Here is a 24,428-nt window from a genome sequence, read left to right as displayed (position 1 = left end):
TGGAGTAAATTAACTCTTAAAAATTAATAGTGCTGCTTAAATTGTCAAGAGCTATACAACATGCTTTTTGGCAGATAATGGAAGATGGCATCTCTTTCTGCCGTTGGACGGGGAGAGCAATTGGAGAGTCTGGTTGTCCTTGTAGGTGTTGGATGAGAGAGAGTCTGGAGAGTGAGGACATGGACCTCTCGGTGAGAGACACCAGAGGCATGAGAGTGAATCCCTGTGTTGTGTATTTTAGCTCCTCGAGGTAATGCCTTCCAGCTTCTGTTTTTATAGAAGCCTGACCTTATGTCTTGCTGAAATTGCTTTGCTTGGATTTTTTTTTTAATTACTGAAGTCTCGGGGGGAGGGGAAACAACATCAACAAAAAACTCTACCCGAAACCTGGGGGAAAGCAAGTAGCAACGTGGGTTTGGTGGATCTGAGGGAAGTGTTGTGCTGGTGTGGAGAGGGGGAGCTCCCACCCTGTGGTAATGAAGTGCTCCCCAGCCTGTGGGTCTTTCCCTCCAGCCTGCAAAGGGTAGTGCAGGGTCCGATTTATACTTCATGGAAACACTTCTGCAATGTCAGGCAAACCCTGGAGCATTGTAATGTTGATTTCTAATGTATTTAGGGACTCTTATTCCTGCCCAGGCTTCCCTAAACTGAACACTTGCAACAGTTACTGCGGTGTTTTATAACCGCCCCTTGGTTGAGCTCTTTTAATTTCAAGACTGGAGGCGAGATGGGGAGAGGAAAAGCAGGTTGGTGTGTGTGTGAGGCTGTGGGTATGTACTGTATTGCTAGAGGAAAGTGGACTCTGTCTTGCTGTCAGTTCTGCACAACTCGAACCCGTCGCTCTTGTCCTCAGCGAAACGTGACTAAGGAGCCAAGACCTTGGATATTAAAATCCCATAAGCCTTGTGGAAGGAGAGGCATGTGGAGCCTGCTGGTATGTTTGCCTTGCTGACTGCTACTGAGCATGCACTTAAGCACAGTCTGGCTGGCCGTGTCCTCAGCTAGCATCCCATAAACACAAGCTGTGCTTGCTTGGGCTAAACTGGTTGGGCAAATATGGGGAGAAGGGGACTGATGTGTAAGGAGCAAAGGTATTAATTGCGCTGTCCCCCACATCAGTCTCCTTTGTTCTGCTTGGTTAAAGAGTTAGGTGGATGCTGCTTTCTCCAGATTCTCAGAGATGCAAATGATGTAGCCCCCAGTTCACCCTTCCTACCTCCACTTCTCCTACGTTGACCTTTAAGCTAGTCCCGTAGCCCTGTGCGTGTGTCTGGACTTGTGTAAACACCCCATCACCTTTTACCTCCTGGGCATGTTACACACCGTTCCTGATGTTAATGTGCGTAGCCCCTTCCGTGGGGGTTGTAAGAACTTTTCAAAAGGCTTCAACAAGACTGTTTTGAAGTCTGCATCCCATTGGTGCCGTGGGACAGCATTACGTAGGGAGGAGACAAATTACCAGGGCTGGATTTTAGCCAGGACATAGTAGGGTGAACGCCTGACTTTTTTTTTCCCCCCCAAACGTGCCATTGCATCTCTAATTACAAGGTTAAGACCTCTGTTTTATGACTCATCTGAAAAAACAGCACCTCCAACATAATTGCCTGAGCATGTTGCCTAGGGGACTATTGCTCCTTAGTGACTCAGAGGAACGAGTGCCACCTAATGAAATGGCACTGCCCGCTGTAATACCCCAGCCTTGCCCTTTTCATGCCTAGTCCAAGCAGCAACCAAACCAGAGTCTCCCGTAAAGGGGCAATGTCAGCCCGGGCAATGCTGCAGTTAGAAGGTATTTCTAATGGGAAAAAAAAACCCCAACCAACCAACTCTGAATCCCTGTTCGTTAGGCGTTATCAACCCATGGAAATAAGCATGCTCAGTTAAAGAGAAAGCAAATGGTGTCTCATTTTGCCTAGTGAAGGATGAACATGTTGCTTCAGGCTCCCTCAGAAGCCGTAATAGAAATGAGAAGTTGATATATCATCCTGGCGGGAATGTCAGGTCCTTGGGTAATCCGTCTGCCTAGGCGTAATTTGTTTGTTTCTCTGAAATACGTAAATGCGACGGTTACACAAGAAGAGCCTCTTTAAAAAAAACTTTCCTTTGATCATTAGCATGTTAATCAGTCTGGATGGATCTTCTCCTTCCCTTCCAGGTGGAGGGGAACAATTGACTCGTGTAATGGGTACCCGTTGGCCACTGCGCATTTGTTCCTCCAACCCATTGTTCTGGGATGAACTTGGAACATTGTGTTTCTCGCTTGGACAAGACACTTGAATTGCCCTTGAGTTTGTGTGGTTTGGTTTTGTTGTGGGTTTTTTTTTCTTTTTTAAAATGGTCATCAGAGTGTCCCTCCAGGAACCCGTGCAGCGAAATGCTGTCTGCACTGAAAGGTCTGAGCCACGCTGGGCTGTGACAAGTGTTAGGGCTGGAAGGTGCTGCCGTCAGTGGTGTGACTTGTATCCGTCTGGCGCACAAAGGCTCCCGGTGGACCAGGTTGATTTATGATGCTTGAAAACGTAGCACACTGTAAAACAGGGAAACAACAAAAAAAAAGCACATAACCCGTAAGCCAAAAGTTATGGGGTAGAGAAAGGGTCTTTGGGAAACTGTCTCATACCTCCAACGAAAAGCAGGAAGCCTAATTTGTAGAACAATAAAGCAGGCAAAACCTCTTTCCTTGTTGGCCCAAATTCATCCCAGGCTTGCGTAGGTAATATCTGATTAGCTTAATGAAGTGGGGAAAGACAGAGCAAATCTATTCCTCTTTCTGATTGCATTTTGGCTGGGAGGAAGCAGACAAAGAGGCAGCACCTAGTAGCAGCAGCTTTCGAAGGGACTGCTTGGGTGTCTCTTGCTCAAGGCTTGAAATGAAGAGCTCTGCTAGCTCACCGTAAAGTGGGGCATGCACCTGTACAGAAAAGCCGGTGCTTCTAGCCCACGCAGTCTGAACTGTCAAATTCTGTCAGTATTAAAAACAGCCAGGCTGGGCTTGGGTACCAGGCTCTGATCACACCTGAAAGCAGGTGCCTCTGTGCTGTTTGAACATCTCTCTGCATGGTAAATACCCGGGTTGCCAGCACTTAATTGTAGAACTGACTCACTAACGAATTAAATACGTTCCATAATGAATCATGGGGATTCGGTCCTGGTGCTGTTGTGTTTGTGGGTTCGCTCTGGGTCAGCGTCATTTCCCATTTGTGGCTTCCTCATGAGACCCTGTTGGTGCAGATGGTGTTTGCTGCAGGACCCCGGCACAGGAAGCGGGCCAAGGAAGACTACGCTGTTCTGGTGCTTATCTTCAAGTGCCAAGCACTGTTTTGGGGTATCCTAATGATTAGGAGCAGCAGAATAGGATGTGGAACCCTGTTCTCATCTAAATTGAGTTGGGGTGGTTTGTTTTTTGTAAATTAAACTGGTTCTTTTGATCTGAGCATAAGCTACAACCTGGACTTCATTATAGCTTGTATTTTCTATAAAAGCCTTAACTTGTATTATTTTTGGATGCACTTGTTCAGGTTTGATAGGTCATGGAGATGATCAGGCTTGTCCTGATCTTTAGTCTTGTTGTTCTGTGGTCCCAGCCCAGGATGTCTGAGATGACTTAACTTTTTTTCAAGCAGTGACCGTATAGGATATTGTGGTAAATGCTAAAGGCAATAAACAAAAGGTTAGAGTTGCCACATTCAGGAAAATTTAATGCCTGGAGTATTTTGGGGCTGGCTTTCTGCTGTAATCCAGGCTTACAGTGAGTTTAGCAGTAAGGTGAAGACGTTCAGCATCTCGATGATTCTTATGATTCCTTTTTTTTTTTCCTGTCTTTATTTAGAGTCTCCACCAGCAGCGATGTCAAGAAATGGATACTTCTTTGAAGAAAGCGGCAAGTATTCTTTGACTTTTCTGCATAGTATTGCCTTATTGGAGGGAGAGCTGTGCTCTACAGGGTTAGCTGAGAATTTGAAACAGGTGATATGAAATCCATTTAGCTTAAGCAGCATGAGTAGAGTCTTGCGTGGTGGTTGTGTAATCTTGTACTGGAAGCAGACTCTGCTTTTTTAAATCCTGTAGATGTTCTAGATATTCAAAGCAGTAAATAATCATCTTCACATTTGTCATCAGTGACTATTCTGGGTGGCTCCTTGTTTTTCAAGTTCTTTCACGATGTTTTCCTGTAATACAGGCTGGCAGGTGCATTTGCTTGTCTTTCTCTGGAGTGGAGATCATGTGTAGGTGTCCGGATCTCTTTGGAGACATCCTGCCTTCAGCATCAGGCAAATGTTGGATGGCTCTGGTAAACGCATCTTTTAGTGCAAAGTGCTCTCTTAGGATTTTTCTTTGGAGCAAGGTGAAGTTGTGGCATTTGGAAGCTTGTGTCATTTGCCTCAACAAAGGTGGCTGAGCTCTCAGATGTTGTACTGTCAAAGGGCTATAGTATCATACAACCAAACTGGAAGTGCAGTGAAGTCTCAACTTTACTGGTTTTGGAGAAACAGTATGTGTAGGGGTTGTTAGGGAGAGCTCATCTTGAGAGTTCAAATCAAGACCAGCCTCTTCAGGATGTAGCCTTCAAGGGCCTGGGGCTTCTTGCCCTTGACAATGTGTAGTGCTTGGACTATTCAGGACTTCCAGTGGTGAGAGAAGAAGGCTAAAATGCTCCAGTTATTTGGGCCTGTAGATGCTTGTAGCTGTCACAAGGCTCATCTTCCCTGTTCCAGGGGCCAAGTCTTATGTTAACATCTGGGAAGGGGAAGCTGGATGTCTGCCAGATATCAGCTGCAGTAAGTCCAAATTGCTATTGACAGTGCTTCCTCTGGCACTGGCTCGCTGGCCTTCTCTGAAGGCGTTGTATGGAGCCAACTTTCTAGCAGGAAAAGGATGAAACTGGAAGCAAGTACTCTTCTCTTTAGCAAGAGGTCTTTTCTGAAGACTGGGTTGAGTTGCAGAAGGGCAGGAACTAATGCCTGACCTCAGGGAAGTTTTCTGAAGGCGTGTGGGGCGTGAGGGGTCTGGATAGCCCTGCTCCTACCTTCCCTGGCTTGCTTGTGGTCCCTTGGGATGCGGTTGGTGCTCTCTTGAGCACTGGAAATGTGAGAGGGTGATCCAGGTTGGGACCTGGAGAGATGACTAAGCCTCCAGCTTCTGGCTGAGAGCGGTGTAAGGGCTTGGGGGAAAACACTGCTGTATGATTTGGAAGAAGGACAGAGGCGGCTGCCTTCTGGAGCTACCTGCTCCATCACAAGCCCGCCTGCCGCAGGGAACACAAGTGCAGCTGTCTGTCCTAGTATCTTACGTGGAAAGGCTCTACATGCCCCCTTCCAGGACTCAATGTCTTTGTCTTCCTCAAACTGTCCAAACCATTAAAAAAGCAGATCTCTGGATGTTCTTACAGCACGTTTGTAGCTGTGGCATTCCCTGCACAGAGCTCTCCTAGGAGATACGCTTTTCTGTCAACTTGGTGCCATAGCAGAGAGCATTTATTTCTGCCCTGTTGGTGTTATTACTCAGCTTCCTCCTTTGTCTTGAGGAGATGGCCCCCTAGAGCTACCATTAAGGACTTAATGAAACTGCACTGCATATGCTTCTTTTGTTATGCTGCTGCATGGGTTGGGGGAAGGAGGGAAGGCTGCTCGCGAGTTCCTCTTCAGCCCGCATGCGTTATTGAATGCTGTATTAATTGTGATTTGAAAATACAGTGGATTTTTTGGTTATTGCACGCTCAAATCTGCTGTCGTTCTTGTTCCTCATTACAAACTGACCTTTTTAAAAAGTTCAGTTGCTGCTGAGCGATGAGTCACCTCCTACTGCCTGATTTCACTGGGGGCTTGTGTGTTTCTGTGCAGAATATATGGACAGCACATCTCAGGGGTCGCCGGTGTGATTATTCACATCCCTCCGCGAGGCAGTGTGCTTCGGCTCTCTGTGCAGAAGTTTCATGCACTCAGATTCTTGAAGACTTACCCAAAAACTTAATTGGGCCTAGAGGAAACCGCAGAGGAAGAAGTTACCTTTTCACATAGTTTCAAAACTGCTTGTTTTGAAATGGAGCTACGTAATCATTAGGCTGTATCTTGGCATCACTTGTTCGGATCTGCCAGTTCATTACGGAGACCAAGAGATGCTCTTGCCCCACCTTTAGAATAAAAATACCAATCCCCTAAGCTGTGTGGTGAAGGAGGGCAAAGAAAAAACCAAAACACACCTCTACCTTTGATTCCCTTTTCGATTCCCTTAACGCTTACTTTTTTCCCCTTTCTCAGTAGAGAAACATCTTTTGATACTATTGCTCTTAGCACAGTTGAGCTTTTTCCTTATCTCCTCCTGAGATCTTGCATATACATATGGTTTTCTGTATTCTCAGTAATTAGGATGTTTTTGTTTCTGACCGTATCTGAGGCTCTGTTCAGAGACTGTGTCTGTCTTTGCCAGCTAACTTTTTTCCTTACCCTTGTTGTGTTCTCAATAGCAGCTGCAGCAATGTTAATGAAACTTAAAAGTTGAGACTTCAGTTTGGGTTTAAACCATTGTAGTGAGGGTAATCTTGGCTGCAGCACTCTGTAAGGTTGCAGCAGTGCTTTGTAAGGATCTCCTGGATATTTGCATTCATAAAAATGTACTGAAGTTACTTATTTGTAGCTCTGTTAATTACTGAGGAGCTGAGGAAAGCTCAGGAAGGATTTTCTAGTGAATGGATGTGAATATATGACTATTCTGGAAGCGCAGAGGGTTGTTATGGTCCCAACCATGTACTAAACCATTTGGTAACGTCTTAGCTGGCTAAAAACCTGGGAAGTTAATCAAAGGAGCCCTCATCTTTAGCTAGAAGTTCCAGTTTCAAGCATACTCTGGTTTTCCCATATTGCTGTAAGAACTTGACTGAAAGCCATTTTTGAGGCCTTTAGTGTGTTGGAGAAGGTAAATGCGTGCAACATGACTGGGGGAAAAAAAAAATCTGTTCAGTACCTTGCTCTGTAGAGACACCATTAAGAGGAAAAGTAAGGGAATAAGTTTATGCCTGCCCCTTTAGGAGTTTCTGATGGAGAGTGTGGTGGCAGCAGGTACGATGGCAGCTGTTGGCCATGTTCTGTTTTCCACCCAGGTATAGTGTCGGTTTTAATAGTTGTCCTCTGACACATCTTGCTGGTGAAAATCCACGGTTTTAGTCATTCTTTTGAGTCTGTAGAGCAAGCCTCTTGTATAAGCAAATGGACAAAATCTGGCATGGCCCAGTAAAATCCGGTGTCCCCCTACCGTCCCCAGCAACAGTCTGTGCGTTTAAGTCACTTAAGTCTTCAGCAAGGTGGTTCCTTCAAAGGAGTTTTCTTCCTGGCAAATTTCAGTGACTGATGAGATGATTGTGTAGACCCAATCCAAAGCTGAAGATAATTGGAGTCCTGATGAAATGCAGCTCAGCAATGAATGTTCAGAATAACTGCCCATCAAGCCTCACATTGTCTCTTGGCTGTCAGCCTCCTGCGCCCTCCTTGGTGGGGGGGGGAGTATCCAGTGTCTGCTATGAGTGAATTAGCTCCAAAGGCATTGGGATGAGCTGCAAGTGATTACATTCTGCCAGTGTACGATGAGCTTTTTAATTGACCCAAGAACTTTCTCTGATAAGACACAAAACCAGAGGCTTTCTAGTTCCTCTTGTGAAATCCAAAGGAAGGAGTCCCAGTGTAGTGCTGGGGATGTCTGAATTGTTGCGTTGTTTTTAAAGCTGGCTCAACAGATATTGCAGCATGAATTTTTGTCTTCCAGAGCAAATCCCTTACTGCTTGGTCTCCTCTGACTTATTAATTGGTTTTGCTGGCACAATAAATTGCAGTTGTGTTGAAGGGCCCCAAGGCCCCAGTCTGGCTTGGGATGTTTGGATACGTTCTATCTGCTTGTTTTTGTTTTCCAGTTTGCTGTTCAGTTTGGTATGTGTGCTGTGGGGTTTTTTCTTTTTTAAAATTGTCTGTATCTATCTTGGAATTGTTTGCCTAACTAGGAGATTAATCTAAATGTCTTTGTGAGACAAATCCTTTTGCAATGGGTTTCTCCTGATGAGATGCTTGGTTTACCAGCAGGACGTGTGCTACTGCTATCGATGGACAGCCCAAGGGAGTGGCTTGTAGGTCTCTTGCAGACTTTTATTTCTGAGAACTGCCTATTGGGAGGCCTATAATAAAATGAACACTCCTGATCTCTGTGGGTTCTGGTACAGAACTGAAATTCCACGTGCTGCTGTGTTTTGTAAAAACAAAACAAAAAATAAAAACAAAACCCTACTGAATTACTTGGATTATTCACAATGTTTCCTAGAAATCTGGCTGCAAAATACAATACTGGAATTAATTCAAATGTGCCTGGGTGTTTGGTTTTTGGGTGTTTTTGTTGGGTTTTTTTAGCAGATCTGTTCTTTCAGTTCTGTTACGAATTATTCTTGAAGTGGCAGGGGAAACTTTGCGTCCATCTGGCTCTTCATGCCAAAAGACTGACTCAAAGTGGGGTTGGAAACGTGCAACTGAAGTTATGGTCAACCAGTAGTGGAGGGATCTGTTGCTTAAAGGATGCAGGTCTGGTCTTGGTGACTTGCCTACTAGACAATTTCTACCTCTTTTTTTCTTTTGTGGTGTTTTTGTATGATATGTGTTTGGGTTTTATTTTACAAGAGGAGGTTGTGGTTTAATCTGTGGTGTTGAAGCACTCTGAAGTCTTAGGTAATGGATTGACATCTCCATAGCAGGTGGCCATTACTCCAAAAGGCTGCAAACCCATACCTGATGGGGTCCCAGTGACTGCTCAAGAGCCAAGAAGAGTCACCCAACAGTTCCCTAGCTCTTCTGCCCCTTAAGCTACCTGTGGAGGGGCTGGCGTTGGAGGACACCTCTCTCAATCCCATCTAGATGACTCAGAGAAGTCATTAGTCTACCTGTGCCAACCCATAATATTTGGCTTAATAAAGGAGGCTGTCTGATGAAAGCATGGGGGGTAAGATGTGGACCCCTCTTGCCAATTAATTGTCAGTAGCAAACCCTCAGCAGTCCAACAGTGCAGTCGGTGAACAACCCTTACCCTCTCACCCCAAGTTGTCTTCTCCTGGGCTGGCATAAACCACGTCCACGTGGCTGCCTGCCGCACGATGGGTAAATCTCCTTAGGACAAAACGGGGGAGCCTTGCCAGGGAATCTCTTGACTGTGACCCAAAGGAAAAGCTTAAAATGCTAGCAAGCATCCAGCTGTATGCAGAACTTGATTTAATCAGCATGGCTTAAATTTTTAATTTTATGGGAGGCAGCTTTGCAAAATGTGACTTGATAGCAGCCTTCGGAGGGTATTGCTCTGTGGCTACAGCACTGCAATTGTTCTTGGCTGTGAAATGGAGTAATTTGTTAGGAAGGAATTTTTCATGACTGCTTTTCAGACTCTTGTGATTCAAAATGATAAATAACCCCCAAACTTCGAAGCTTAACCTCAGCAGGAGCATGTAAAATTTAGGCAAACGTTTACCAAGATGATACTGTTCTATCAATACAATTGCTCTCTTCTTGTCTGAGAAAGAAGAGCTGTTTTGGGAAGTAGGTGATGATGCTGAAATCAGCAGATGAGATGTGACCAGAGGGTTGCCTTTTGGTTAGTGCGTGAGAGTAGGAAGATGATTAAACCCTTTCTTCTAGAATACTGTGCAGATTGGAGAACTGATAACACTTTGTACGAAATTCTTCCTCATCTCTCCTGAATTCTTCGATTGCTTTATCCCTGCCAATATTAACTAACTGTAAGGTTATCTAACCTTTGGAGGCAACATGAGTCCATGTTTTTGTGCAGAATGTAAAGGTCAAAATGGAGGTGGAGGCTCCATTATTAATTGGGTTTCCTTTTGCACCCCATGTTGGGGATTTTGAGTGACGCAGTGAATCTGCAAGCCTGCAGTACTCGGGGGAACAAAGGAAGCCTTCTGATAGCTTAAAGCTCAGGCTGATCACTTTAGCTCAGGTTAATTAGAACTTCATGCCTTTCTTGAAAATTAGTGTCTATTGTTGGTTAGAGCAAGCTGAAAATCCACAGGAGTGGAAAAATCGGATGAAGCTGACTTCTTTTTTTAACTTAATGCCAGTATCATGACTAGTTTTTTAGGTAGATGCAGGATTTATTCTCTCTTGAGTTCCTTAACACTATATTACAGCTGAGCACTGGGATGCTCCAAGAACCAGACCTGATTTTAGGGTAATGACCATGTCCCAATGCCCTCTTACCTTTAAAAGCTATTAAACAAATATTATTGTTGCTTCTGTTGTCCTTCTGTACTTGAACAGTAATTCTTCAGAGAAAATGGATGCAAGTAGCTCTTGGGCTCTTCCAAACCAAGAACTTGCAAGCTCCTGCACTTGGCTGCAACAGAGCTGGCTGTTTGGCTGGATAAGGTTTATGACTTGAAATGCTGAGAGTGGGGTCACCCGCTGGATTTCAGTTCTGAAGGGATCAGGATCAGTGACAAAATTATCTACAGCGCTGACATGAGAAGGAGAGCCTTTACTTTTTTGCAGGGTAAAATATTTGAGGCTGTTGAATCCGGCAGGAGCACAGTGCATACCATTGCCTCTGTGTTCTGGCGAGGTCACCACAAGTGCTGTTTTGCAAAACCAGTAAAGGACTGTCCCGCAATTTGCTGCCTTCTGTGCGTAAAATCTCATTTGAGCAAGCTGGAAAGCTGGCTTTTCACGTGGCTAGCTGATAGTGTTGGCTTGCCAGTCATATGAGCTCAAAACCTCTTTTAATGTAGCTTCAGCTTTCTGGCTTTTTGAAGCGACTGTGGGAGGGGGCAACTACCACTCCTGAAGAAGAGGAGATGCTGTCCCATGAGTCTGGAAGCAGGGGCTTGGATTTGGCTGAGGGAATAGGCATTGCTGTGCAACTAGGTGCTCTAAATGAGGACACTTTTCCAGACTTGTAATGTTGACTACCTTGGAAATTGAGGGTAAAAATCTGTGGTTTCCAGAAAACTGCTTTGAATATTTAAACATAGCATATGTGGTCCTTCAGAAATGAAGCCAAGCAATTTTTGCAGAGACTTGGCAGAGGCAAATAACTTTTGACAAGCTTTGATTTTTAGCTTTCCTATTTTGCCCTGCTAATCTAGCTACGTGAAAATGTACCTCAATCTCACGTGTGTAACTTCTGCTAAATCAGGAGCAGCAACATATCTGCCTAAACAAAACGTGTAGCATCCCCGTGCCTAGAACTGTGCAACATCTGTGTAATGCCAAAAGGAAAAATGCCTCATCTCCCCCCAAAACCTCCTCCTTGGCTGTTTTGTCTGGCTTGCTGTGCTAAGCTGAGTCTGCAGCAAAGTGTGGGTAGATGCATTTGCGTTACTAACCTCCTGGTTACTGTGCATGCTTACAGATGCAGATGTTGATTAAAACAGCGTGATTGGTTTTGTCTCCTCAGAGGCACATGGAGAGGTGGTGCTGGGGCTGTGTCTGCCGTAAGTCTTGTAGCCTGGGATGTGAGATGATATGGTTAGTAATATAGCTGCTTTTGTCCCAGGAAATGGAGTTTGGTGATTAAGATTTTGGCTTTCTTGGAGTCTGCAGCCCCTGGGCTGTGAGTGCTGCTCCCATGGATCAGTTAAACTTTTCTAAGGAAGATACAAGATGTAGCTGAAATTGTGTTTCCTGCTAACTACTACTCTGTTGATGTTATTACCCCAGGTGCTGCTGCCAGGTGCCACTAAAGCAGTGGTGGGAGAGGTCGTGCCACCTCCAATTGCTGCAACTCAATTCACTGCTTTTCCAGACAGAGCCTGGGGCTCTTAAAACTCAGCTCCAAGGCAAAATAGCTGCAGGGCAGGCAGCTCCTCAGAGTTGTGAGAGGGTTGATAGGAGTGGGATTGGGGAGATGGAGTGGATCTGAGGAGATGGTGGGAGTAAGGAGAGAAGGCTGGGGATGGATATTGAGATATTGGAGCAAGGCAGGCCTGGGCCAGGCATGATTTTGGGGGAATGGCTAGAGAAACTACTGGGTGTTTTTTCTTCTTCCCAGCACCTGCATAAAATGGGGGGATGGCTTATTTTCCCGTTGCATATGATGAGCTGAGGTACAGAAAGACTTAGGGTCAGGGCACCTGCTGCGTATGGCTGCCCAGGGTGAGGAGTGGGTTTTATTCCTGTAGCACTGGAAGGTGGTGCTCGCTGTCCTTGGCCTTCGTGCTTTTCTATTTCTCTTTGCTGTGAGGCGAGTCCCGCAGGGTGAGCTGACGGGAATCATCCTGACGACAAGGTGGTCTTCAAAGGTGTGGGAGGGCTGCACTGGTCTTCTCTGCCAACCTTAACTCAATTCCTGCCTCTGGCCGCCGCCTCTGCAAAAATCTCTTCTCTCTAGTGCTTTTTAGACCATATTTCAGGCTGAAGTGGCACTTCCTGTGCTCAGAGGTCTGACTCACCCTGTCATGTAGCTCATGGCGCTTCAGCAAATGCTGCCTTCGTATGAAGCTGGCAGTCTGCAGGAACAGAGATGGAGGGGGCACCACTGTGGCAATGTCAAACTCTTCCCCAGCCAACCTGAGGCAGTATGCAAAGGTGTCTAACTCTGCCCTTCACCTCACTGCAGCAACTGCTTACGGCACAGGCTGTGAACTGCTACTGAGACTGTGCTTCCATATGGAAGCCTGGTTGATATTTACACACATTGTGCAACAGCCACTTCAGATGCCGCTCGGAACTTCTGCAAAACACCAGTCAAACTTTCAGAGGAGCTGAACAGCTTCTGCTGTCGCTTGCGGCATCTGCTGCCCTTTAAGCGGCGGGGGGGGGCACTCGGTGATCATCGGGCAACTGGGGGAAAAGAGCTGCCAGGGCTGGAGGCAGCTATTGAGCGGTGCTCAGAGGGAAGGGAAGGTGCATCTGCCATGCAACACGGCTCATCTTCTCACCTCGAGGTGACCCTGCATTTGACAGGCGTTAAGTTGCTTGTGTTTTAAAAATCCTGGCAGGCGAATAGGCTGAAGGATTCAAAACAGGAGTGGTTTGAAGCCTTGAGGTGGTTTAGTGACAAAGCAGACACCTGCCTGGGACTGCAGTTCCTGTATAGCCCAGGTCTGGCATTATTTGCACGCCGACTGTTTTGTCCGTCCCTTGCCCAAGGGACGCGAGGCTCAGCTGCCTTTTGTTCTGCTCTTTCCTCCCCTAAAGAGGGAGGAACAGAGGATGCTTCCCTTGCCAGAGTCCTCGCTGACCTCTGCCCAACCCTCTGATCCTACTCCACCCTTGCCCTTCTTCCAGCTCCTGTGCTGCTTCTCTCCTGTCTCCAGCCCTCTCCGCTTGCAGGGTGCAGCACTGCTGTGCTCTCATCAAGCTTCAGTTTCAGTAGGCTTGGGAGGTGAATAAATAGTTTTCCCTGCTTGGCTTTTACCCATCTGTGTCTTGACTGCGTTAGGACAGTGTGAAAAATCTCAACGGTTTTCTGAGCTGTGGCCTCAAACCATCTTGCCCTCGTGTGCCTCCCATCTGACCCACCAAATGGGGAGGATGGAGAAGCCCACCTGCTGTGGTAACTTCCCTGGGGCTGCAATCCTGGATCTGGCTGAGATGGAAAAGCTGGGCGCATGGATTTGAGCCTACCCTAGGCCGAATTTCTTTTGCTTTGCAAGGCTGCCCAAGCTCTCCTGGCACTAGGGGGGGATGTCGGCGCTGGTGGGTGCTCTGCTTTGCTGAGGAGAGGTTTTGGTGTCAATCGTGCATTTTGGAGGAGCCAAACCCCAAGTTTGGCCTTTTGAGATTGAGATGCGCCCTGTCTGGCTGTTGTCCATCCCTCCAGGACACAGGCTGCCCCTCAATCCTGGCACATCTGCAAGCCTTGTACAGATGTTTCATACCTGGTGGTGCCCCCAGTGCCATGATACTTCAGGTTTTGTGTTCAGGTGTTTCCTGTATTTCCCTCACCTCATTTCTTTCTGTCTGTGGCCAGCTTTCCATCCTGTAGGGGTGGAAACAGCTGCCTAAGCTCCACCAGCAGCAGAGGCTGGCACCCTTGGTGCGTTTGGCTGGCTGGCTGGCAGGCTGGATGGGGACAGCAGCACCTTGGATGCTTTTTGAAGCCTTCAGAGCAGTATTGATAGGACCGATTAATGTTTATTCCTGTCAAGCAGGTAGATGGAGGCAGAGATTGGGAGGAGGATTAATCTGAGTGTTTTGTCAGGGTTCCTATGCCTCAAGACAAGCAGCTCAGAAGTCACCTGAAGGCTTGAAGCCCCTGCAGCCCTCCTGGGCAGATGCTGAGCTCTTGGGGCGAGGGACCATCGGCGTGTCGCAGCAGGAAGCGCTGCAGCCCCTGTCCTGCATCGCAGAGTTCCTGTTTGTGGCCTCCCTGCTCGGGGCTTGGTTTTTTTTTTGCGGTGGTGAGCTGTCGGCTTGAGATTCTTCCAAGACTGAGTGTGCTGCTTTCACCTGCTGCCGCCTCAACGCTTGCTTATCCAAGGCTTTAAAAAAAGTCATCAATATTTTAGTTTCCATTCAAGCCTCCGCCTTGAAGCTCACCCTTCTCATTTTGCTGTAGTGCCTAAAGCAAGCTAATGAAATATATCCCTTCTGCTTCAAATTAGGCATAAAAGACTTGTCAGAGATGGGTAGAAGCTGCTGAATAATCCTGGTAATGTAAAAATTGACATTCTATAATGTCCCTAATTCTCGTAATTAAACATGGTGCACGAGTATGCCACAAGAGTCCTCCAGCTGCTTCGTAATGAAACGTTGCAGTGAACCAGCTTACTGCTGAATTGCGGCTAGGTTAAACTCTAATTAGAAGCGTTGCGAAAGGCTAAGGAGTTGTCCGCTGTAATTAAGAAACTTCTCTCGCTTTCTCAGTGCTGCCATCTCCTGCGACCTGCTCCTCTGCCCCGTGGGGAGCTGGGGGGTCTGTCCGTCAGTATCGGGTGTCTCTGTAGAAACCTCTTTTTGGGGGGGGGGGGGTTCCACCCCCTCAGTTTCAAATTGCTGAATGGCAAGTGGAACGGCTGCGCTGCCGGTGACTTGAGCTGATGAGCGTGTTGGGTTTCGGGTGGGCTGGGGCTGTGACGGGGCTCTTGCTTCTGGGGTTGCTGCTCGGTGTTTCCATCGCTTACAGTCTGAGGTTTCTATCCTGGTTTTTTTGGATCTGGTTGGAGCGAGGCGTTGACTCTTGGATTTACTGCTCACGCCGTCGACCTGGCGAGCAGGCCGGTGTGCGAAGCCGGTGGTGTCGCCTGGCCAGGCTCTGGAGCGGCCCTTCGGACACATACCTGAGGCCAACCCAAAATGTACCCGAGCAGATTACTTATAGTTTTCAGCCCTCACCAGACGAGGGCATGAGAGAAGCTGCTCCCAAGGCCCCAAGTGCTGTCAAGGCCTCGCTGCAGCCCTCGGCGGCCATGATCGGTGGGTATGCCCGCACCGCGGCGGCTCTAGGCCCCGGTGCAGCCCGTGGCCCTGCTAACCACCCTCCCCGTCTCGTTGGCAGGGTACCTCAAGTGCGACACAGACGATGGCTGCGAGGCCAAGGAGGAGACCGGGGGCGAGGAGCTCTTCGACGCGGTGAACTCCTCCATCGTCTCGGGGGATAGCATCCGCTTCTTCGTCAACGTCAACCTGGAGGTGCCCCCCAACGCTGCTGGTGAGTGCCAACCCCCCCCCACCTGAAACAGGGCTCTGGGATACCGTCATTCCTTGCTGAGGAGCTACTTTTGGAAAACCTAATAAAAGTCTGGCTGTTGAGCGGGTCTTCTGCCACGCATGTAAAGCATCCTGACTCCTTTGTCCCCATTTTTTTTTTTTCCAAAAGGCCTCAAGTTTGGGGCCTTGCTGTTGCTTGTGCTGCTAAGGCCTGGTCACCGGAGGAGGGCAATTTCTAGTGAGAAATTGGGACTTTTGGGGCGTGTGGTCCCTGTAGGTAATTCAAACGTGGTTCTGGAGCTTCCCAAGGGGTTTGGAGGCTTTTTTGGTCACGTTTTAATTGAAATGCTGGAGGTGAGTTGGAGCTGTATGGGTCAGTCGCGACTCTGCACAGCAGCTGGTAAGGGAAGGAAGTTTTTTGCAGTTGGATATGTACCTTTTGGGTTTAATAATCCTGGCTGGAGGTAAGCAATCCCTGCACCTGCTGTATTGAGGCAGATCGCAAAAATGAGGAGTAAACCAGCCTGTTGGACATCTCTGATGGAGGCTGGGCCCCCGCAGCGCGCAGCCACGTCTGCAGTACCGGGAAGTGCTGTTATGTGACATGCTCTGCTTATAAACACAACCTCCCTGCTCCAAGTAAGGTCCCAAGGGTCAAGTTCTCTCAAAGATGCTTTGGTAGGATCTCTGCCTGCTTCAAGCCAGCTTCATGCAGGGGAGGACGACAGCATTTGCTGGCGGTGGTGCCCACGGTGCTGGGGGTGAACCCACCAGCAAAACACACCCCTGGGGCTTCTGTCCTCGGGGAGCCACAGTGTCAGCTTTGAGTGGTGGCTTGGCTCGTATAGGCTAAGTGGCTACAAAGGAGTTGGTTGTGCAGTCATGTTGCAGGTGGACATGCATGCCCCCAACTGCTCTTTGTGTGCTCCCTGCTAAGCCAGCAGCCTTTAGAGACTTTGCCCAACATGGGGAGCAAGGTGGAGGGGGCTTCTCAACAGCCTAGTTAACACAAATTGTGAAGATATTGAAAATGCTTGCTGTTGAGGAATAAAATCCCTAGATTGCTCTAGAGGTTGCTTTTTGCCTCTAGCACACCCTCTGTAAGGCGTATCCTAAATGGTGAAGGAAGAGGGCTAGCAAAACTTGGCTTTTGTGCTACGTGCCTAGGAGAGTGCAGCTCTGGGACACAGCAGCAGCCTGGGTTTTGTCCCAGCAGCTGGAGGCATCCTGCAGCTTGCCTGTGTGGGCACTGGCTGTTTTGGAGATTAAATGCAAAGGGCTCTGGATTATCCTTGGCGTCACACTACCAAAGAGTCCTTTAAGTTTGCTTACAATTATTTTTATACTACAAGCAAGCCTCAATTGATTTATAGTGAGAAATTATTGGAAATAGTGATGCAGAATAAGCATAGCCTGGACCTCTGCTTGACTATCTTGAAGTATACTTTTTTGAATTGGAGCAGTGACTTTAACTTAGGAGTAATAGCTAGCAATTTTCAAGCCTGCAATTTTAGAAATGCCATCTGAATTGAAAGATTTAAGCAGAACTATACTCTACTATGACAAGTCTGGGCTTAATGCCGTGGGGTGCATTGTTTGGGAATGAGGAATGCAAGTGCTGTGAATTCTTCTGCGTCCGAAGAAGCTGACTTTCCTTGTGTGTCCTCCTGGGCTTTTTACAAGTGTTTTCCCTTCCATTCAAAACAGGACAAAAAAGGCTTCCTTTTTTCCCCACAAGCACTGATGTTTGTGATGGTGCTATTAGTGGTATCCCTCTTCTTCAGCTGAGATGTTTAGAATTTTTTAGGAAAAATGGACTTCTGATGTGCTGTAGTCCCCTTTAAAATGCAAGAATGAATGTTTTAAAAATGAACTTCAGGCAGAATGAAAGTCCAGACTTCCAAGAAAGGCAGGTGTGAAGTGAGGTTTCTTTTTTTTTTTCCCTCCATGACAACATCAAAGTGGCCCAGGTAGCCAAAATCGAGGTTCTTCTCTACCAGGCATAGGATTCCTTAGGCTCCAGGTGTTCAAATGTTCTAGGCTGTCAGCTCTTTCTTAGAGGTGGCTTTATTGAATCATCTTCCAGAGTGGATTTTAGACAGTCTCTGGCTGCAGAGGGCATAGTGGATCCTCCTGGAAAGCTGACTTCTAGGGTGGCTGAAAGTGGCTGAGGTGAGCCACTTAAGCTCTTCTAACAAAAGTAGCTTGAACTGGTGAAAAAAAAACCTTTTTAACAAGCTTCCGAAGCTCTTTCCAGAAATAAGGTTTAATTATGCCATGGCTGAGGTGTGTCTGGGAGTGTACTGTTCCTTGTTCAACTCTGCAAGGGGACGCTCTTCAGAAATGCCTCTGCATTGCTGCTGCTCTGTAGGTGGTTTATTTTATACTCGGGCTTTGCATTCCCACAACAAAACTGAGGAGCCTCAGCTTGTCTCCAGCAAGACAAGCTGAAAAAGCAGAAGGAGGAAAAAAAAAAAGCAGGTTTTGTTTAGGCAATGCAAGATCCCCCAAACACCTCATTTCCAGCTCCCGAGGGTGCTAGAGCTCCAGGATCCTACAAGGGCCTCTGGTGCTCTTTAAACGCAGAGGAAAAGCAAGCGTGGGAATGACACCTTTCCATCCCCATCTCGTTTTCCTGCTTTCTCCAAGCTCCGTGAAACCTTTAAGCTGTAAGGCTTCCTTGTGCCAGAGGGCTCGATATTGCCCTCTTGTGTCATGCGACCCATTGCAACACTTGCTGGGGCTTGGGCAGTCGCTGCCTGGCCGGAGGGGACTAACCATGGGCCATCTTCTGCAAAAAGGGCTCTCCAGAGCTGCCTGTGTCGATCTGCTCCCTAGTGTCAGATGCATTTGCTGCGTAAAATACACTTGGTCAATCTCCAGCAGGGAAAAACCTCGAAGGTGACTTGGAACGAGATAAAGAGCTGCTCTGTGATATCTGTGAGTCTCTGTGTGCGTGTTCTGGCTGTCACAGTTAAGTCTCTTGGCTGAACTTGGTGTCTAAATTCTCTCCTGCTGGAGACCTCTTTCTGGAGAGCTGCTGTGAGGTTGCTGCCTACCTCAGCGTAGGGCTAAAAGATCCAAAAATCCCATCTGGGGAGGGGATGAGTTGGTACCGAAGGGTCTGGATGCTCGTAGGCAATGGAAGTGGAATTACAGACGTGGTGACAGCTCTGCCGTCATCCCGTCAAGCTGTTAATCTCAGTATGATGGATGTACAGCTTGCTATGAGCCTAACTGGATGCACTTGACTATAGTTCTGTTTTAAAAAGATCGCTGTGTGGGATTAAATGTTGAGCCAACAAAACATAGCACTGCCCATAACACTGACAATTAACCATTGTCATAAAATGCTGGGCCGTGTGTGCAGATGTGTATAAAACAGGATAGTTTGAAGAAATCGAGGAGTTTAAGGTATGGTCTTTCCCACTTTAATTAAATAATGGTTGCTGTTGCATGGAATATTAAGCTCAAATCAGTGCAGATGCCTAGGCACTAAAATGCTTCTCGTTCCTGATGCTTGGGTCCTTTCTCCTGGGTGTTTATCGCTTTGTTGTGGTAGCTGATGAAAAGCTTTGTTCTTTACTCTCTTCTGCCTCTCATCCTTCTAGCTTAGGTTTTGGTGGCAAAACTGTTTTCAGCAAAGGTTAATAGCTCCAATGTGAAGGTGGATGCTTTTGGACCTGGGATCTGCATGGGAGGGGGGAGATGAGGATGGTTTTTAGAGCCTGAGGCTTGTACACATTTGTTGTGACTTCAGAACAAGTCAGATGTGTCTGCGCCCTGCTGCATGTACCTCTGCAGGAGTCAATGCTGCATTCCTGCCCCAAAGGGAGTCACTTTTCCCTGACACCCTTGCCTGAGGTTGGAGAGGGAATCCCCACCACAGGGGCAGGGATGTCACCTTCTCTGTGCTGCAGGTGGAAAATCCAGCGTGATACTCTGTTTCCTGGGAATTTGTGGCAGAGGGGATGAGAAACATCAGTGAATTTGGTGTGGAGGGGTGGGGGGACCTCTTTGCTCTTCAGACTAGCAGCTATAAGCCCTGCTTGTTTCATAGCTACTAGGTTAGCTGTCTAGTGGCTTGTGGGCCCATCCGTGGTGCTTTCCTATTCTCTCAGCCAGCTAGAATTAGATTAACCCTTCTGTCTCAGCAGTATCTGGATGCGAATTTGACTGTGTCTTTGTATTATATACGTGGCCTTTTCCATAAATCCCTCTGGAGCCTGGGCTGCAGGCGTAGATCCCACATCCCTTCAGCCTGCCGCAAAAACATGGAACTGGGGGATCCAACCACGTGCTGCTTCATCTGCAGCACACATGGAAATAAATCCCTGCAAGTGAATACAGCAATTTGGTTTAGGTTGAGCCTTAAAGGCTGGCGGAGAGGCAACGTGAGCCTTGCTTGCTGCGGTGGGTCTGCAAAGCGTGTGGGGCCACAGTGTTCCTATCTGCTTGGCAGCTCCCTTAAATTAGCCAGGCGAATATTTTCATCATTTGGGCCTCATTCTTGCAGTCTGGGCTTTTAAACCAATTCACCTTCTTCCTCCTTCCCCAGGTTGCAACAGAGCGGTTTGCACAGGATTTTTTTTCCTAAAATCGGACGCAATTTATCGGGGATCTGTGGAGCTGTAGCTGTTCAACTTTTGCAGTATGTGTTGCCACTTACGGCTGACGCTCGTGCTGGTGGCTTTAGCTGTAGAGAGGTGCCTGAAGGAGTTTTTTTGGGGGAGGAAAAGGCAAAATCCTGATGGTAGCGAAAAGCCAATCGGAAAGCAGGATGTGGCTTTGTCGGGGTGTGCGGGGGAAATAACAGAACACGATTTACGCTTCAGGAGAAATTAAAGCCTGTTCCACCCTCTGGACAATTGATCATTCCTAGATACGGAGAATCAACAGTTTCCTGTAATCTGCTCCGGAGGCACGCACGTGCACGCCTGCCGCCGCTGCTCCGAGCAAAACACGGGGCTCTAACTCCTGGCCCAACCCCTGCCCAGATGACTTTTTTTCTTTAAGGGGACGAGGAGAAATGCTAGATGCTGGCGCCAAGGATATTCCAGAGAGAGTAGCGTCCAGAGACAAGTGGTCTGGGCCTGAATGGGTATCATTCTGCACACAATAGTCACATTTCCTCACATTAATAGCAAGGTCCTTTTTATGTCTCGAGGCACAATGCTGACCCACGCGTTCCATCTGATAACTCCTGTTTTAGCAGTTTGATGTCAGCGTGGGATGTTGGGCTCCCGAAGCTTCCTATACTCTAATGGAAAGTGGATACACCGATTGTGTGGCGGGGGGGAAGACTGCCTCCCTCCGAATTTCCTGACGAGGGTGTTTTCAAAGCGGTGCTTACAAAGCCAAGGGAGATGGGGGCGGGGGGGGGGGGGGTGGTGTTTGGGTAAGGCGGGTGGTTCCACACGAAGGCAGCGTTCTCCCTTTTAGGTGCTTCACCTTGGCTTTGCTTTGGGGCAGCTTCCCCTGGGATTTTGAGCACCCTCTCCCTCCAGTTGGCATGGAAAAAGTCCCGCTGCAGCTCAGCCCACCGCCTGGTTGTGGGAATGTGAGGCAGTTGGGGCACAATTATTCATCTGACAATATTTAATTGAAATTACTCAAGTCTGGTGGGGACGAGTCCAGATTTGGCATGGCTGCGGCAGGACAGCAAAACAAAGGAACCCCTTGAGATCCTGCTTGTGCAGTCCCTCACTGCCAGTGACGAGTTAGAGGGATCTCCGCTGCTCCTAACAAGCTCCTGTCATGCCATGTGCTGATGTGTTGTTATTTATATTTAAGGCAACAGATTCTAAAAGCAGAGCGGTTTTTGCTGCTTGCAACACAAGTGGTTGAAGCTTAGATTGGCTCAGACCCCTGAAGAAAGCCCTGATAAAATAGTGGCTTTTTTATAATAAAACCCCCCAAACCTTCAATACTTCCACTTAGGTCAGAACATTGATATTTTTCTGACAAAACCATGGAAGTGCTAATGTAGTATTCTGCTGTGATTTATTAGCCTGTCTACCGTGCTGATGCACTGGGGAGTGCTCATAGATCTAAGGTAACGTGCACTGATACCTGCACAGCCAAAAAGTTCCTGCTTTCTAATTTCCACTCCTTTATCCCAAAGAAAAATATGTTTTTAAGATGCTACAGTCATCCAGTGGTGGCTTCACTCCAAAGACTTTTGGGTCTTCTCAGGTGTTTAAGGGCAGCACTGGGCATCTGTATGAGGGAAGGGGTGGAAAGAGGACCTTAAGTGAAAGGAGATTTCTTAAGGCAAAAGGTGAAAAGCCTTACACTTTGGGGTATGACTTTCCTGGGGTTTTCTGGGTTGTCTTTGCATAGTAGATGTCATTATCTAAACAGGGAGTGGAGGGGAAGCGAGTGGGGGATTTCATTTCTCTGGGTTGCTATCGGGGATGTTATGTAAAACATAGCTGGAATCAATGTTTGGAATATAGCAAATATAGCAAATTTCCTGCTGCATTTCTCCCTTCCAAGTGTTAAAGAAGTATTTGTGTTAAGAAGCTGGATATGAGTCCTGTTCTTCTGCAAATGATGGGAAATAAAAAAAAAAGAGGCATGCCCTGGCAGGGCTCTGTGCTGACGGGAGGCCACAAGTGTAAGTCTAATGTTGGCAATTCATCAGTGCTGCTAAAACTGAAGTGAACTCCCAGCGAGTCACTTGTAGCGTACTCAGTAACGCTGCGTGCTGCTGTTTGTGCATCCTAGAAATTGGGGATATGCGTGTCGCCTTGATGTGACTGCCAGGACATCCCCTGGCTTGCTGACTTTTTGGATTTCCCCTGGGCAGAAGCTGGAGCACAGCCTAACAGATCAAGTCGGCCACCCAGGCAGCTCTCCTTTAACTATGTGTGAGGACAGAGACAATAATGCCCTTAGTGAGCTCGCTTGCCTAAAATAGGCTTTTGCAGCCTGCTTTGTCCAGTAAGGAGGACCTCAAAAATAGAAATTGAAATTCTACATGACCCTGACCTCTTCTTTCTCTTTAAGCATGCTTAATCCTGACACTCAGGTGTGAAATGTAGGTTTTTACTCCTGATGACTGATGGATAGCTTCCCCTTTGTCAGTAGAGGGTGAATCCATGGTTTTCTGCATCCATTTTGTCCCCATGAAGAGCTCCTCTGTGGAGCTGCGAGGGTCAAGGGTGTTGCATCTTTTCAGCTCCTCCATAACGGGAGGGAAGCTGTGATGGTGCCATGAAGAAGGAGAAAAGGGGTGGCAGGCTGGTGGTGGTTGGTCTTGGGCTTTAGCTAAGCTGTCTCCTGATGGATGTGTCACGGGCAACCTCATGCAGGGTTTTATCCCACGTTGCTTAGTGGGTTTCCCTGCAGTAAGTAAACAGTTCATAAGCTGGGCAGAAGAGCACTTGGGAAGTCTCTGTGTATTTTCCTTCTGTTTTTCATGTTCCAGTGGATTTGCTGCTATTCCTGAGTGATGTTATAGCACTCTAGTGGGCTTCCAAGATAGCATTCCAGAACTGGGATGGTCGTATTCAGCTGTCTCCTTTCCCTGGATCAAATCTGTGTGGCACATTGCTTGGATGAAATGATGAATGAGGCTCTGGGCCTTCCAAAGCGTCACCTCTGCACCTAGAACAGCTTTTCTGAGAAGTTTGAAAGATCCTGGTCCAACAGATGTAATGAGATGTTCTTGCTTGTGTTGATAAAGCAGCACTTGGTGCTCGTCTGAGACGAGTACCTGAGAGAGCTGTCAGCCCAGAAGATTGGTACACGCTTGAAAGTGATAAGAGAAGCCAAGAGTTGCTGCATGATAAAAGGACACCATTAATTTCTGTTGCATTTGCATGTGTCTGTAAGGACAGACTGCAGATATGCAGATATCTTTTCAGCACGTGCTTGCTATTGTTCAGGGTTGTGGGTGGTTTTTGTCTCTCTAGAACTATTTCTTGCAAGAGCAGAAAACCCAAAACATGTTTTCTCCTCAATGAATATTTATGGCTCCCCAGTCTTCCAGCATGTGTAATTAGGCTGTAAGTTGAGTAAGTGAGTGTTGGAGAACTACAAATGTAAGACCCTGGGCAAAACGCTTGATATTTCTGGTTTATTTGGGTGTTTGCTTTTTTTAATAGCGTTTTTTTAGATGAAACAGATTGTGTTTTCCCAAAGATGTGTCAAAACCAGTAATAATTGGGACTGTTGCACCAGCAGACTTGTCTAGTTAAGTGATGCTTTTAATCACATGTGCAGCACCCAAGTGAAGTTTGGGAGAAGTTGGGCGGTGTAACCAAACCTCTGAATCATCTTATTTTGTGCAGTGAGAGACAGGCAATCCTTTCCCTCTTCTCTACTGCAGTCCACTCCGCTCCCAGTTTGAGTTGCAGCCTTCTAACCCCACCGTGGACATGATTTGAATCCCTGTTTGATCAGGGATGGTTTTGGTTAAAGCAGCTTTCTGTGTGCAAAAAAAAATAATTGGGTTTTTTGGAGTTCTGGTGTTTTCATGTGAATTGTATCCTCAGCCAGCTTATTTTTTGGAGAGCAGCAGGGCTGGGCTTGAAGGTGCTTGTGTGCATGGTCAGCCTGTGAAATGGGATTGCAGCAGTTCTTCTAGGTTAGGATTTGGAAGCCCAGAGCTGGAAAGGAAGCAAAAACCTCATCTGATTAGCTGTAGCTCGGTGTTACATCTCTGTACTTTTCCACAGCTTGGCCTCTGGAAAAGTTTTTGGTCTTCGGTGGGTTTTTTCCATGCTGTCACTGCGCTCATTTGAATGAAATCTGTTCACGTGTTTCATGTATAACTTCGGTAGCAGCTCAGCCTTG

At 47.2% G+C, this 24,428-nt stretch overlaps 1 protein-coding gene across 2 annotated transcripts in view; it reads left to right on the top strand.

Annotated features, from left to right (window-relative positions):
- SLC4A11 (solute carrier family 4 member 11) overlaps positions 1 to 24,428 on the top strand; it is a 139,032-nt gene that overhangs the window by 58,952 nt on the left and 55,652 nt on the right. For both annotated transcript variants that reach the window (XM_086463929.1, XM_086463928.1), the window contains exons 2-3: positions 3,830 to 3,880; positions 15,475 to 15,627. In XM_086463929.1, the coding sequence (XP_086320055.1) occupies positions 3,830 to 3,880; positions 15,475 to 15,627 (204 nt within the window). The remainder of the gene's footprint in view (positions 1 to 3,829; positions 3,881 to 15,474; positions 15,628 to 24,428) is intronic.

The sequence above is a fragment of the Leptosomus discolor genome, chromosome 4 (genome assembly GCF_034619465.1).
Source record: "Leptosomus discolor isolate bLepDis1 chromosome 4, bLepDis1.hap2, whole genome shotgun sequence".
Taxonomy (NCBI): Eukaryota; Metazoa; Chordata; class Aves; order Leptosomiformes; family Leptosomidae; genus Leptosomus; species Leptosomus discolor.
Note: the sequence above shows the minus strand (reverse complement) of the source record. Positions and strands in the feature narration are given on the sequence as shown.